Source organism: Melospiza melodia, chromosome 3 (assembly GCF_035770615.1).
Source record: "Melospiza melodia melodia isolate bMelMel2 chromosome 3, bMelMel2.pri, whole genome shotgun sequence".
NCBI classification, from domain to species: Eukaryota; Metazoa; Chordata; class Aves; order Passeriformes; family Passerellidae; genus Melospiza; species Melospiza melodia.
The window spans coordinates 7,134,417-7,150,820 of record NC_086196.1 but is presented as its reverse complement, the minus strand read 5'-3'; the positions used below and the strand labels follow the sequence as shown (position 1 = coordinate 7,150,820).

The following is a 16,404-nucleotide window of genomic DNA, read 5'->3' as shown; positions in this document are numbered from 1 at the left end:
CGGTATTGAAAAAAATTTTTAAATATATGCTTCTTGCACAAGTAATTAGCCAACCTTGCCTAATTCCAACCAATGTACCTGGCAGGATTTTAAGAGGTTATAGTGTGGCAAACCATAAAGTAGTGTGGTATACCACAAAGTTCACAGTTCAGACAATAAGAACAGGGGAAAAAAGAAAATCTTCCTTTATTCCTTTTATGAGCTTTATCCCTTAATCTCAGAAGCCTCAGTGTGTTCTTACCCAGCACATGTCTTAACACATATATCCTCGCTAACTCTCATCTTCACTGTAATTTGGGACTCTCATTTCCAGCCATTCCTTCTTCCTTGTTGAAATAAAATGTTTCTGTGGATAGCCATCTGACTCTGAGTGACACTTTCAAATAACAGTGAGGTTGATGAAGAGCACTACATTACACCATCATAATTTTTAAATAACGCAATCTTAAGGTAATTTCTGTTGTCAAGTTCCCATCAGATTAATCTTGATTTCTCTCTTTCCTTTTTTCTTTCTTGTTTTCTTTCTGCTTATTTTTTTTTTTTCTTTCAATTCTTCCCGTAGCTGTAACTTACACAAGTTACAAGAAAACTCCACCGCCAGTACCCCCCCGCACCACTTCCAAGCCGCTGATCTCCGTGACGGCGCAGAGCAGCACGGAGTCCACGCAGGACGCGTACCACGACGGCCGGGCCCAGCGGATATCGCCGTGGCCGCAGGACGGGCGAGCCATGTACAACTCCACCGACAGCCTGGACAGCAACAAGGCCATGAACCTGGCCCTGGAGACGGCGGCCGCGCAGCGCCACGCGGCCGAGAGCCAGAGCACCTCCATACGCACCAGTGACAAGGCCATCCTCGTGACAAAAGCAGAGGAGTTCCTCAAGAGTCGCCGCTCCTCCATAGGGATCCAGGTAGTCTGTCATATACATCTGTATTGTTTGTCTTCTCTCTGTAAGCAGCATAGAGTGAGTCATTCAGCTCCACTAGCTCTGATGGTCTCACAAACAACCCCTGGCTGCTTAGCGGTAATTGCAATTCTCATCATGGCTGCGCAGAAAAGTCTTCGGCTAACACACTGTATCTGGGAGAAAATGAATGAATAAATCTCTAGGGAGGTTACCTGTCATTAACACTTGATATGAAAATTATACTGCAGAGCTACAGGTGAACAGCATGTTCATCTCCTTCCCTCCACGAATTAACAGTCCTTTTAATAGAATTTCACCAGCTTTAAAATGCTTTACTGTACTTTTTCCATTATATTTCTCTTTTGACCTTGGAAAATGAGTAAAGCCAGTCAATCTTCAAGTATCTACCTAAAAAGACACCCTTGCCCTTTTAGTTGTGCTGGGAAGAAGGTACCAAAAAAGAGAAAGAAGTGTTCTCCTGTAGATACAGCATAATTAGAGATGGCAAGTAATAAAAGAACATTAATAAACACAGTCTTTGAGCATTCTTCCATTTGTCCATCAAAACCCACAATATTTATTTCACTTGACAAAATGCGTGTCAGACAGGGAAAGCTTAGTCAAGTTCTGTTGTTTCAGGCATATTAAATAAGACAATTCCAAATGCAAATTTTGATTGCTATTCCTTCTGCTAAATGGTAAGTGCTAGATAGCTAGAAATGGTCATTTGTTCAAACCCTTAGGAAATACCAAGAAGTAATAAAAATTGGAAAGTTGAACTTGCAAAGAATGCGAAGTCCTTTGAGACAGCAATGGAAGAAAATTTAGGCTTCTGTTCTGCTGAGTATCCCCTTTTGCATCACTGGGTTCACTTTTGCACTTACTTTTGCTTGATTAGCTACAGAGAAACTGACATTTATTTTGACATAGGTATTGTGGAGACAGCAACATAGATCTTGAGAAGGTAATCATCCGTGTAAAAACGCCCAGTGAGTGGCTGTATATTAGAAATATACAAGAATATAAAAGAAAGTATGTGATTTTCTCTAAAAAGTGGTAATTTCATTTCCATTAATTTTATAAAATAATCACAGAAAAGTGTTTGGGTTAAGCCTATCACAGCTGCTGATCGAACTTTACAGGTTAACATTTTAGCATGCTGTAATTTTGCTGTTCCATAATGCATTAGACTAATGGGAAGGAATAGGCTTTGCCAGAAAGCTGTTTGTCCATTTCCTTGACAAAAAAGTATTTCATTCTGATTCTTTGGATGCAGAAAAGTAGAATTCAATTTAACAACCATGGCAAAATAGTCAGATGCCTACTTATCAAATGTTTTACAAAGTAAGTAGTGTATCCTAAATTGTTCAGAGAAGGAGCTTGGGAGATAAGACTGAAAAGTTCAAAGGAGCAGCAAAGAAATCTTTGGTACCTTTTAGCTCCTAACCTGAAACTTACTATTCAGAAAGGAATAGTATCAAGTGTTGTTCTTATCTCTCCTTTACAGCAACTGTGCATGCTGGTATTTATCAATGTTGGTGTCTTGATTTGGTCAGTCTTGCTATTCCAGCAATTAATTCTGGAACTTTGATTACATCACTTGATCCTATTTATTACTACAGGTGACAACCAGTACTTTTCACTCAGCCTTGACCCTTCTTTATGCGTGCTGTGTTTAATCATATGTGCTTATTACCCACAAAAACACCTGTTTCCTTGGGGGCAGCAGGTCTTCCATAGCAGCTTGCCATCTGACACTTGGTCTGTGACACTGGTCCTCAGATGCACATATGGAGAAAGGCAAATGTTGTTTGCAACAGCAAGTTTTAGAAGGGCAAGCTGTTTATTATCTTTCAAGAAATACAAATTGCTTTGTTGTACCATTTGACATTAGATGATGTTGAATTTTCAGCAGTATGCTGAGCACATTTTAGTTGTTTGGGTTTTTTTTCAGCATTAAGCTTCAAACATCAGATTAGTGAGAAAAATACATTTCTGCAGTATTTTTGAATAGGAAATACATTTTGTTATATTGCTATTGCCAAGTTTGAACAGAAAAAAACCCACAAGGTAGAATGTTCTTATTGCAAACCACACAACTAGTAATTTGTATACTCAAAGTACAGTTGCAGTATTTAATTTCTTTTAGACTTCTGTGTCAAAGTACCTTGGAAAAGGATCTTTTTTATTTGCATATTTCCTTGATTGACTAAATGACTTGTTTTCTCATTAGCATGCCATGCCAGGGTAATGCATTGAATTTGCATTTATTTGCATTAGTTAATTTGCTATCAGGATGGCTAATTTGTTCATTTTTTACTGTTCCAACTCCTTTAACACATTGATGGGAGAATGTTTGCCAAGAGAGCTTCATACAGGAGCAGAGAGGAACAAAGGTGCAGAGTGACCAGCGGTGCCACTGCAAGTGGAAACTCAATGGACCCAGCCTAGGGCTGCTTTGAGATATATGATTTGTGCAGAGTACACGTAGTGAATAGGAGTCCTTTTGAAAAGCCTGGCATGCTAGGAATGTGCCAATAGGGTTGGTATTTACAAGCACAGAGAGCCTGAGCTCCTGGGGAAGCACTGGAGGTACCATACATCTGCAACACCTGCCTGCAGAGACAGGGAACAGCACAGATACACCTCCATCTCACGGTGTGTTAGCTCTATCCCAGATGGGATTTTGAACAGAAAAATAAAAGCTTTTTAAATGAAGCTTTTTCAGAGAATAGCTGGGGGCTTTGGGGTTTTGGAGGTTTTTTTGTGTTTTATTTTTTCCACTGTCATATTTAAATCAAGACAAATATTGTCAGGCATGTCAATAGGCACTGGGAAAAAATGCTGACTTGTAAATTTAGATTCATTTCAAAATACTGATTTTGAGATTAAAAATTTATTCAGCAATTGAAAGAATATATGGATATAAAAAGAACAAGACTCTTGTAATACTAGTAGCTCTAAACCTCCTATCTGTCTTCTGTCATGACAGCAAAAGACTAATCAAAGTATGTGAATTAAAATGGAGAGTAGAGATTGTCAAGAGTAAAATAAGCAGTAAATCGGAACAAGGTTGTTGCTAAGATATTTTCCAGGATTTTCCTTGCTCTTTTGCACACCCTGGTATATATGCTAATGATTAACATTCCAAATCTGCTCTACTTATAAACCATTTCATATTAAAAGCATTGGGAATGTGAAATATAAGAGAAAACATGTCAAGGAATTCCTCCAATTTATTTCACATCTTCAAAACATGCAGTCCTTTGTTTCTTCTTTATTTAAAAGACATCAAGGCTTTTTAAATTGAAGAGAAACCCTGGAAACAAATGAGATGGAAACAAATATTCTAAGTGTGAAGGCTGATTCACGGTCATATTTTTGGAGACAAGCCCTAATTGTAGCATAGAGAATGGACTCAGTCATCTTCATTTATCATCAGAAGATCACACTTCAAAATACTTAGTGGGTTTTTTGTAATCTCCAGAATCTACATTGAACAAAGCCTTCTTATAAATTAAAGGCTGTATCCAGGAAGATGAATGCAATAGCTTCATTGCCTAAGTTTTTTGTGACAAAAGATATTCTGCATAATTTATTTATATATATGTATGTGTGTGTATATATATATATATAAATTTTCATGTCACATAGTAAAAACATTGTTCATGACATTCTGCACTCTCAAACTAGAATTCCCCTTTAACACAAAGCATTTTGTACCCATGGTTAAATGTACTTAGATAGGCACCTACATTTTCTTTGCACAGTTTGGCTTATACCATCTTTGTCAGTGATCTGCTTCAGTGTATACACAGCAGTCAAAAGAAATATTTGCATTGATTACAAGTGTTTGGATCATAAATGATCCAAAGCTACAGAGGTACTATTTATTCTCCTCCTAAAATGACTGTTAGACTGTGCTTTAGTGAGAGGAGAGTATGAAGTGCTTTGCCTGGAGAAGTCAGTGAATATTTGTTGGTTCAGAGCAATTTGCCACTTAGCATTAAATGCACCAAAAAAAAGTTATCAGTGACCTCTACTGTGTACATTATTCTCTTGCTAGAATCTCATATAAGCCTGACATAAATCCCATTTCTAAACTCTGGCTTGTATTTTTAGTAAAAAGTCCTCTCTTAAAAGATCAGAGGAAGTTTTCAAGCTGCTTCTTTTGATAATTAGCAGTTACTGTGCCATGCCACATATTTGAGTAGTCCAGATGTTCAGCTGGGAAGTAGCAGAGTGGCAAAATGGAGCTCCATGGTGAGACAAAAAAAAAATCTCACAAGCATTAAAGTAGAGGTTTATTTTGCTGAGTTTCTAAAAATTATTTTGAAAGAATATATGTTTTTAGCTGGTTAAAATCTTCCATCAGTTAAGGAAAGCAATAGCTATTAGTACTGTAGTTTTATTTGAAGTGGTTTTGCTACTTTGAAGTCACTGCATACAAATAAGTTCACCCCATACCTAAGAGTGGTTATCTAAATTCACATTACATGTACTTGATCTAGTGTCAAATGTAGTGTTTTCTACTCTATTTTAGTCTTGTTATCACTGAGAAGTCTATGCAAGAGAGGAAGGGTGAATTATTTCCCTTCCTGTACATCATCAGAGAGATTGTTTATTAAACTCTAATTATAGAATAAATTGGTTACAGCAGTGAAAACCCATTGAGGGCAGCGAAGTCACATGGGGAGAGATAATGTGGCCTGAAGGACTCTTACTGCTAATGCTTATGAGAGTGAAGCAAAAGCCAACAGGTTAAAATCTGTTTTCTTATGCATTGAATATATTAACTTCAAGTCTACCTTTGAGACAGTATGCATAGAAGTTTAGACTGGAATTTTTAGGATGCTGCAATGTTATTGCAGTTGCAGTGCTGATGTTTAAGATAAAATGCCAGTTTTAAGAGACTTTTTGTTCTTTTTTTGGCAATGAGAGAGGAAGCTGATTTACTCTCTTAGATCTATTCCTTTCTTCTGCTTTTGATATGACTGCCTATTTTTTCTTTCCTCTTTTGTGTGAGATTCCGTCAAATGCAGATAAAGATAAAATTCTTCACATTGTTTGCTTTACTGAGACTGTGGGCCAATTTGAAAATATTAAGAGTTTTATAACCCATGTAAATATTAAAACAATAATGAATCAAGGACTATAATAACAGATTTAGTGAAAGTTATTTGAGTTTCAAGAGTCACACAATCAAACCAAATGTATTACTTTTATCCTCTGCTCATTTGAGTTTAGTCTGGCCAATCAGATAAAAGAGTTTCCTGCTGTTTTCCAGCAGGAGTCTTTATAATATCTGTCATACAGCAATGCAATTTATTTGTTCATATTTTTTCTTTATGACTGCGAATTACTGTCCTATTTTCCACTTTTGCTTGTCTTGGTATTTGCCTCCATTTTACATTTTGCCAGTTTTTACAATATTTGCAATGCTAGATTTTGCCTGCATACGCACACAGACACACACAAAAAATTGGCATTCTCCTGCTGTTACAAGGCATAGTGAGAAAATGAAAGCATTAAAATATCAAGGCAATCATCAGGTCGTTTATTTAGTGTCAATCTTGGCAAGCTGGAGGGAAGGACAATTTGGCAAGACTTTATATCTAGAGATAGGTAATATAATTTTAATTTTGACACCTGGATCATCGTTTTCTGATAATTTTTTCTAATAAAATTTTAGAGTGTATTACTTCATTTGTGCCTGTGAATTCTAGGTATCAATTGCATATTGGGTAAATTACTCAGGATTATATCTCCAGGTGAAATGCCACTAAGTAAATACTTGAAAACAGACCAATAAAAGCTTTTTCTCAATGTGTTGCATCAATAGAAAGATACTAACCCATTCCAAGGTAAAAAATAAATCTGCCTCCACATATCAGAAGCAGAGTTCAAAAGAAGACCTGCTATTTCTCACTAAGCCAAACAATGTAGCTGACAAAAACAGGTATGTTTTTGATATGCAATAATGAAGAGAGGTGTGTGTTGCAAGTCTACCTGTTTTGTTCCAGAAAAAATTGATGGACCAATTGATGTTCTCTGTAGGGCCCTTTCCTTGTTTATGTCTTTGGATCATCATGTTTTCAACAACATTATGTCTGAGCTGCTGAGCCAACTCCATGGAAAGCTAAAATCTATTCTCTCTCCATTGGCAGCTGCTCACCCCCAGTGTTACTAGCTGTATGTTGCCACCACAACTATGATACCCTTGACCCTCCTTACCAATTTACCTATCATTTCAGTTGGTTGTTCTGGCTTTTTTTCCTCCAAGCTGCTACCTCTGGGGTTGAGTTTTTTTTTTTTTACTGCCACTGTCAAGAGGAATCTTTCTTTTTGTACTGACAACACCACATTCTGTTACCAAGTCTGATATATTAGTTCTCTCAATGTACTGCCCATCAAAATGAGCACAGCAAGCTTCCATGCACTTGCACTTCCAGGCAGCATGCACTGTCCCCTAGGCCTTATGTAGAATAGAGGGAATTGATGGGAAATGTGTCTTTCCTGGACTGTTGTCACACTGGTAGCCAGACATTTTAGCACACCTGTGCCTGGTGCTATACTGTGCAGTTCAAGCATGCCATTAACATTTACTAGAGGATTCCTGCACCAGCTGTTTCATTGACATCTCCAAGACTCACACACATGTAAATATGAACGAGCACTCATTGCTGGCTGGAGTTCCCTTCCATTCACCTACATGTGACTGCAAGCTGAGCTACAGCTTAAAGATGGAAGGAGACATTACCAGCAACTCTCTTCCTCAAGAAGTACAGTCCACATATGCACTTATTTCCCACCCTCCTCCCACCTTGTCCCTGGATCCCTTCAGAAACCAGGTGGGGCAGGAACTGTGCAGCTGAGACACAGCTGCAAAGACCATCAGGCTCTTTCCAGAGATGCCTGTGACTGCTGCAAGGGTAAAACTTTTCTTATCTTTATCATCAGATATATTCTTTGAATTCACACGTGGAGTGGGCATATGGAAAACCGGTTGATAATAAATTTTTTTTTATTTAACAGTGAAAATATTATTCAAAAGGAAAAGTCAGTTTTACTCTTTTTCTTTTTTTCCTGCCTCTCCCTTGATTCAGTATAATTTGCATACTGCAGCACTTGCTCTGTCTGTGTCAAAGACTTGGGGGCGGTGTGGTGGTGGGGAGTGCTATATAAAATCCCGCAGAAACTTGCAAATGCAAGTCCCAAGCTTGAAGGAAACTACTGTGAATATATTTTGGTAAGTGTATTTCAGATGGGAATGCTATAAAAAGTGCATAAATTGCCTGCTTGATGCAGCATTTTCAGGACTGTGTTATTAAAAAAAGGTGAGATAGGGCATTCTGCTGTATCCCTCACATCATTTAATGGTTTTATATTTGTCAACATAGCTGTCAATAAAATTTCATTGCTCCATTTCTTTTTACAACTTGCAAGCTTATGGGGCTACTTCAGACTTTATTTTATTTTGTAAATCAAGGACTATAATGAGACTGGTTTATAATAATATAAAATGGGGTTACCCTGTGGATTCCTCATTCCAAGAACAGCCCTTCCAGACCAAGCTTACTCCCTGATCCTACCTAACTGAGTAATTGCTTCTGCTTGGATTTGAAATAGGGAATTACATAGCAAAAGTATTTGTGCAAAACTTTAATAAGATACTGTACCAAAACAATAATACCAGGCTGAATACCTATGGCATTTATTTGACTGTGCTAGGTGTTTCTTAGCAGTAAGAGATGAAATGTATAATTGATTTTGAATGAGTGTGTGAAAAATTGTGCTGAGTTGTCAATGCTCACTCTGCAGATGTATCTTTTGTGTTGAATTAGGTGGAAACAGCAACTGATTCAGATACTGAAAGCAGAGGCCTACGGGAATATCATTCTGTTGGAATTCAAGTGGAAGATGAAAAACGGTAATTTAAGCATGTTCAAAAATCTGTAGTCTTTCACAGCGCAACATGCATTTGTAAACAGATTTAATAAACAACACCTGACAGGTGCTGCCACTAAATAATCCCTGAAGCCAAATTTCTTATATGCATGTTTATCAATTGGTAACATTTGTGGAGATTACTTAGCAGTTGCTTCACATTTATCTAACCTTCCAGTTTTTAATTGAAGGGAAGGAAGTTAAAGTATTAAATTGAAATAGTGGCTTAATATAATTTCATTATTGTCAGAACAAATACTAAGAGCTACATATTGGAACAGTCTTCCTTCAACAGGACTCCTCATGCTGATCCAGGCTTTCCCAGACCACAAAAGGAGACAAAGTTCTTAGGATGATACCTTTATTCTAAAATAGAATCAGCTTTCTGATTTGTTCAGTCCTTCTCTAGTTTTGTAACGCTGCTGGCCCATGTACTGACTCAGAGGTCAAGCCTGGTAGGCACTGATTGTCAAGTACTGGACCAGTACCATTATCTCATTTCACAGCAGCTGTCTGCGAGTATCTGGCTGCTAATTGCCTTTTACCAACACGAACTACAAATAATCTGAGACAATGGACTCCAATGTGAAAAGATATCACAAATAATCTTTGCTTCTCTGTCTAATATTTTAACACAAAGCTTTTCTAAAATATCATTATTCAGTGTTACATAACAGAGGATAATCAACTTTTAATGGGCACCCTATGAGACCAAAAATACCTCAACCCACAGTCTTAAACATACTGATATTATCAGTTAGGATTCTCAAAAATCCTAACTGAGCAGATTTTCAGATCTTTCTACTTAAAATTCTGAACACTGGAAATTTTTTTATATATATACTTTACAGACTTCTATCAGGAAGTTCTAGTTCTGGTAGTTATTTCCAGTTTATTTAGTAATGACACATGTTATTTCGTAGTATGAGAACAAATCAATATTTGCTTCCAGAGACAATTTAAATAATTTTCTTTTGTACCCCTTCCTAGATCAATGATTCCACTAGGCATTTTGTTTTTCCCCTCTGTTGCTACTCACCATCTAATTTTAGTAGAGATATACACAAAGTAAAAATGTTTAACATAAAGTCCAGTGAGAAGAACAGAGTCCATTCCTTCTCACTGAAACATTATTCTGTCTCTCTGTACCATCACATACATTATTTATATGTCTTAATATCTTTTCTTTTTTCCCTCTTCACCAAGACACGGACGATTCAAGCGCTCGAACAGTGTAACAGCAGCTGTCCAGGCTGACCTGGAACTGGAGGGTTTTCCAGGACACATCACCATGGAGGACAAGGGACTTCAATTTGGCTCGTCATTCCAGCAGCACTCGGAGCCCAGCACACCCACCCAGTATAGTGCAGTGAGAACTGTACGGACGCAGGGACTGTTCAGCTACAGAGAAGATTACAGGACCCCAGTTGACACCTCAAACCTTCCACCACCAGAACCCTGGCTGGAGCCAGCCATCGAGACAGTCGAGACCGGCCGAATGTCTCCGTGTCGGCGCGACGGATCTTGGTTTATGAAGTTACTGCACACTGAGACTAAGAGAATGGAAGGATGGTGCAAAGAAATGGAAAGAGAAGCAGAAGAAAATGATCTTTCTGAAGAAAGTAAGAACATTTCAGTATATTTTCAGTATACAGATGATTACTAAAATATGAAATCTGTTAGGATAAAGCTGTGAGTTGTGGTTTGTCCTCACTGATTCTGTAGGAGCAAAGAACCATAATACATAAGAACACTGTCCTGTGGCTGGCTGCACAAGATGGTGCATCCCAGAGCAAGGTTTTGTGGAAGTAGTTAAAGAACCAACTCTAGAGTCCAGTGCAGGATCAAAGTCTGGTATTACATAGAGCTCAGATGGTGCAATAGCTCCATCCACAGCTCCAAATTTGACACATTCTTCCCATTCACTTCTATGGCTCCAGTGCTTGACCCTTTGCCAGAGCACACAGAGTAGTCTTACATGAACATTGTTTTGTCCTTTTCCTGAAACCTGCGATTTTGCCTCTTAGTGAGAAGCCATTTTAAAAATGTTTCCATTCCTTTACAGGCACTTCAGCCTGTTGGAAGAACACAAAGCATAGCAGGCAAGAAAAAGAGTTAAAGTAATTCTGCAGTTAGACAGGCATATGCATTATTAGAAAATTCAGCTGCATTTTCTTATTACAATTTTGTCAAGAATCATTATTATTCTCTCATGTCCTGTGGACACCTTGAAAGGAGTGATGGGATAAAGTGAAAAATAATGTAGACTATTTTGGAACAAGATCCAAGACAGCACTAATGATAGTAATATATCAAAGTGGTCCTAGGACTCAGTAGCCAGCTCCCTGTGATTCCCTTTGAGGTCAATTATCCTTGTTCTTCAGGCTCAGTTTTATAAATATTTCAATCCCTGACAATCTGAATTATTGTCTTAGCTGAGATTTTCTCAGACCAAAAGTGAATTCATATTAATTTTTCTTACTAGCATCTTTCCCTGCACTCTTAAAAATTTCATCATCACCTCTTAGTACTGTTTCCTGATTGTCTTGTTTCCCTCTCAACAAATTCTTGCTGCGATGTACCCTCAGGTCTTGAGCCAGGCCAGCATGGTGACTAAAAGGCCAATTTCTATTTCTTGCACTGACCTTTTCAAAGGAAAAAATGTCTATGTTTTTACGTCATCTTTTTTGTTTGTTTGTTTTACAATCATATTTCTCTGCTGTGTTGTGCACAGGTCTGCGGAGTAGCAACAGAGGATTTGGAGTGGGGCTGTGAGGAAGGCTTTTCCTTCCTTCAGCCTCTGGTGCTTTATGGTCTGTGGGTTTTGTCCTTATTTTAACCATGGCAAAGCAAAGCTCAGAATTTTCTCCTTCCATTGATACTATGAAGACTTTAATACCCTTCTAGGGACTGTTAAATAACAACATATTTTCCTTTGATTAGCCTGTGAAAGATTTTCCAAGCCTTTCATAATGGTTATTCCTCACTACTTTTTTTTTTCTCATGTGTCCTATTTTTCAATTCTTCAAGTCTTTGCTGAATACTGACGTTTCAGTGTCATTATTAAGAATCCCAAAGCACCTGCTTCTCAGACCACCTGTTACTGATGTAGGAACATGAGTGTTCTCAGTCTGAAGCAGAAGTTCAAAGAGCAAGACTTTGATCTCCTTTGAAAGAGTGAGATTATTTGGGGAGCAAAGGGGAGAAACACACAGGTCGTTAGCCCCTCTCTTTCCTAGCGAGGAGTCTGCAGGCAAGAGCTGGACTTCTCCTGCCTCCTCTCTTTGTAAGCTCTTCCTTTTGCACAGCCCCAGTCAGATCTGCAGCCACCACATGAAACGAGCAATGGAAACACGCTCACATCCACACCCCTTCCCCATTCAGAGATGTGGAGAGGCAGCTAGAGCTGTTACTCTTTGGAATATGAAACTGGGTGCCACATGAGGAAAACTTGGATGAGCTGACTTTAGCTGACTGCCTGTTCTCAGATGCAGAACAATTCTCCTTCCCATCATGTGAACCTATACTTTTGCACTCCAGATATACTCTGGAACAGCTTACTGCTTGGTGAAATGGCAGTCAAGAAGGTAGTTTTCTATAAATAGTACATAGGACAGGAAGACAATATGGACTTCAGTAATTTTTTAATAATCTTAGGAGTTGGTGACACTAACTTGGAATATTTCAGTCAAAAAACAAAACATAGTATCAAGCTTTTGTTTCCCTGTTTGAAGAAGGACTTGAATTTGGAAGAGGAAAAGAAAGAGCAATTCCCTGATAACAGAGTTGATAAAATTCAACTGAAATCCTTGAAGTCTCTTTTTTTAAACTAACAAAATTGGGTTAATTACTTGTTCTTGGGGGAACTTTTTGACCTCTCTAATAGGCTAAAGAAGTTATAGAATAGATCTACAAAGTATTTGCAAGGTCAGAATTTGTGTTCAGCTGACTGTCTAAAGTTCTGGCTTTTTATTGCATGTAACTCATTTCAAGAGCTCTTCCTGAAATAATTTCCAAATTACATTATTTTAAAATTGTATCCCTTCATCTAATGGCACATTAAGTAAAAGGAAGTTTTCAAAGAATTAATTTCAGCAGGGGAATGAGCTTCACAGCATTCTAAAAACTCCGTGTGAATAATTTTTTTCCTGTTGGGTCCTTAAGACATTTTGTATCCCCAGTCTGAGCTGCAGAGGTTGTAAGGTGTGTATCCTCAAGAACCTAAATCTAATAACATCACAGCATGAAATGTAGCTTGACATATTTAAACATTTGCCAGTTCTTGAAGAAAATAAACAGAAATGGCTGAGCCAAAAGCAAATAAATATGGTTTTCCATCTTCCAGCAAGACTACTATTCCCAAAACACTTCACAGCAATGTTTGCACATTCAAACTGTCATTCTTAATGCTGAATCATTTCTTTTTGGCCTGGATATATTAATTGTACATGAAGACTGAATATAGCTTTGCATCTCATAGGAGAAGGCTGCCTTTATGATACCATTTCTATTATGTTTTAAACATGGGAACAGTTAAAATAGAACTGCATTTTAGAAAACAATTTCAGTTTTGGTGTTAACTCAGCATCCCTGAGATCACCAAAAGCTGTCTGATTGCTATATTGATTTTTTCTTTCACTGAACCTTTTCTTCCATAATATTGTTTTAAGAACTTCATTCATCAGGTCTTAGAAAAAGAGATAATCATTGCAACAAAAATAACTCTCTTCTTTTTTCAGAGCTTTTTTTTTTTTAATTTGGTCAGTCGCCATGAGTTTTATTTTGAAGTCTCTGCAAAGTTCTTACATATCTGTAAGAACTAATTACATATCTGTAAGAAGTTTGTGGAAGCAGTTATTTGTGTTCTGTTTATTTATATATGTGTGTGTGTGTGTGTGTTCATTATATAGAAAAGCTATAGATATGTGTCTGTAACAGTTCCCAGGGTTGGACATGTGGTCACTTGCACTCACAGGGTGCCCCCAGGCAAAGATGTGTGTTTCTCATGGGCGCTGACTGGAGTTTCAGTTTTACACCCTGAAAATTGTGTTTGGCTATTAGTGCGTAGGTGATGACAAGGAAAACAATTTCAAGTGTCACAAAGCTATTGAAGGCCAAGAGGGTCAGGACTCTGCATCCCATGAGCACAGTGATGGGAGCAGGAGAGCAGAGCAGAGCAGGGAACCTCAGTCCCTGCCCACAGCCTGCAGGAAGGGCTTGGCAGGGGAAAGAAGACAACCCTGGGTTTCTCAGTGCCACCTGCTTGGCCAACGGAGAACTTCATTATGGGGAACAGCTCCACAGAGTTTATTCTCACATAAAAAATCCTTAGATAGGTGCAAAAATTAACTACAGGGTAAACTATGCCAAAAGAAATGTTGTTTTGTTGGTATCTCCTGCATTGTGGTTAGCAGCTCTGCTGGCACAGCAGTAAACTGATCTCTAGTGGGGAAAGAAAATAAAGATATTCGAGTGGGAGCTCAAAGTATCACCTTTCTCTCCCATTCCACTTAATTCCATGGATACTGGACCATTCCTTGCTAATCCTCTAGCTGATATTTTCACAGTACTAATAGGACTGAACAGTAATAGAAAACAGAGTAAAATCTCCCGTAATTTTAGGTGAATAAAAATCAACAAGAAAACCTCACAGCCAATTGATTTTAGTATATTCATGAATTAATTATCCATAAAAGCTTTCTTAGGTGTTTGACCAAATAGAGGTTATCCTTTAACCAAAGAGAAATTACTGACATAATTTTCTAATGCTTTTCACAAACCTATGCTTCAGGAGATATTGAAATTTCCAGTTGGAGTGTTGAGAATGACTAAGGAATGTCAACTGTACTGAAACAGTCTGTAAAGTCCCATATGTGGCATCCAATAATTCCTCACAGCATTTTTATTGTTCTGCTGAAATTTTCTCCTTTTTGAACTTAGCTTTGTTGAGGTAAAAAACCAAATTTGCAGTTTCCCCATTAGTGAACAAGGGTCCCATTACCCTCCAGAGCACTGCCAGATGGGGGCTGTGCTGTCCTAAAATGCCATTCTGAACATTATATATTTATTTTTGTCTCTAGATGCTCTGCTGATAGTAAAATTATATTTCTAAAGTTTACTAATTTAAGTTTAGAGATTAGACAAATATCATGCCCTACTTCGAGTTAAGAGGGTGAACTAAATGCCAGTTTCAATATTTTTCCAGGCATATTATTTCAGATTGTGGAGTAATTTATTTACAAATATAGGAGGGAATGAAAAGATGAAATGGAATGAAAATTTAAATTAAAATATGTCACCTAAATAGACAATAATGAATGCCAGAAGCAGATTGATTGTTAGCAGTTTTTCACTGCTGGTGCAGCAGTGGCACAATTGAACAAAGCTTTTAACCTGTCAAGATCAGAGTTACAGCATCAGATTATAATCAAGTTCATCAATACAGATCTAACTTTTCCCTCTCTACTTTTGTGATATGAAATCATTTTTGATTACAAGGTTTTCTAGAATTTCTCAAGCAATTCCCCACATACAGGGAAAAGACACCATCGTGTTAATTGTGCAATTGACACAATCTCTAATCAGGCTGTAAATCCTGAGCCTACTCTTACTGAAATCATGGTCAGGGTTTTGTATGTCTTCAGAGCTAAAGTCATACAGGACCATACAAAAAATTGAGTGCTTCATATGCCTCAGGGAGCAAAATTAAGGTTGTGTGACTCTTTCCTGACATTTGGGCAAATACAAAATTATCCTGATGCAAGGAGGTTTATGGATTATATGAATATTATGTCTATTTATGTGTATTGGTAGATTCTATCATCATTTATTTACAAGAAAAATCTTCTAGTCATCACCAAACATCTCAATCCCTTCAGTCTCTAACATTCATCATTTTTTCATGGAGATAATCAATCTGCACTCATCAGAATAATTCCCCAATGCATGAAATTAATAACAAGGCTTTGGATGTCTATTAATATTGTGCTAAAGATTATGAGTTGAAGTGTTTTAATACTTTAATTTAATTACAGCAAGGCAGAGTAGCATGAATATGAGAGATTCTAACCTCTATGTTTTATTACATCTGATTTACTTATTAAAATGGAAATAGAGTTAGATCTTTAGTAAATTCTAGGGCTGTAATGATACATGTGTATTCAGCACTGTGACTCAATGGCAACCATCACAGCCTTATATCGCTGGCAAATGTGTATCCCACCAAAATGCTACATTGCCAGTGCCTAAATCTTGACCAGTCTGACTGGGCTTTAAATCACTAATGCTTGTGGACACGATGCTTCATGATAATGAAGATAAAATTAATGTTTATTTAGAATGAGGGTTTGGGTAGCTGAGGTTCACTAGAAAATATCAGACATCTATAGATTCTGTCAGGATCTATATTTCTGCAGAAGAGCTAAAACCAATGCCCCTTACTCAGACTATGTATTTGAGCTATGAACTGTAAAATTCAGCAGGGGAAACTAAAACTGAACTTCGTTCACCAGAGACAACCATAATAACCATCAGCCCATGGAATCAACC

The 16,404-nt window shown here is 37.6% G+C and overlaps 1 protein-coding gene across 19 annotated transcripts in view; it reads left to right on the top strand.

Annotated features, from left to right (window-relative positions):
• The window catches only part of DLGAP2 (DLG associated protein 2), a 455,404-nt gene that overhangs the window by 422,358 nt on the left and 16,642 nt on the right, over window positions 1–16,404 (top strand). For all 19 annotated transcript variants that reach the window (XM_063150740.1, XM_063150738.1, XM_063150739.1 and 16 more), the window contains 3 exons: window positions 563–912; window positions 8,754–8,839; window positions 10,063–10,478. In XM_063150740.1, the coding sequence (XP_063006810.1) occupies window positions 563–912; window positions 8,754–8,839; window positions 10,063–10,478 (852 nt within the window). The remainder of the gene's footprint in view (window positions 1–562; window positions 913–8,753; window positions 8,840–10,062; window positions 10,479–16,404) is intronic.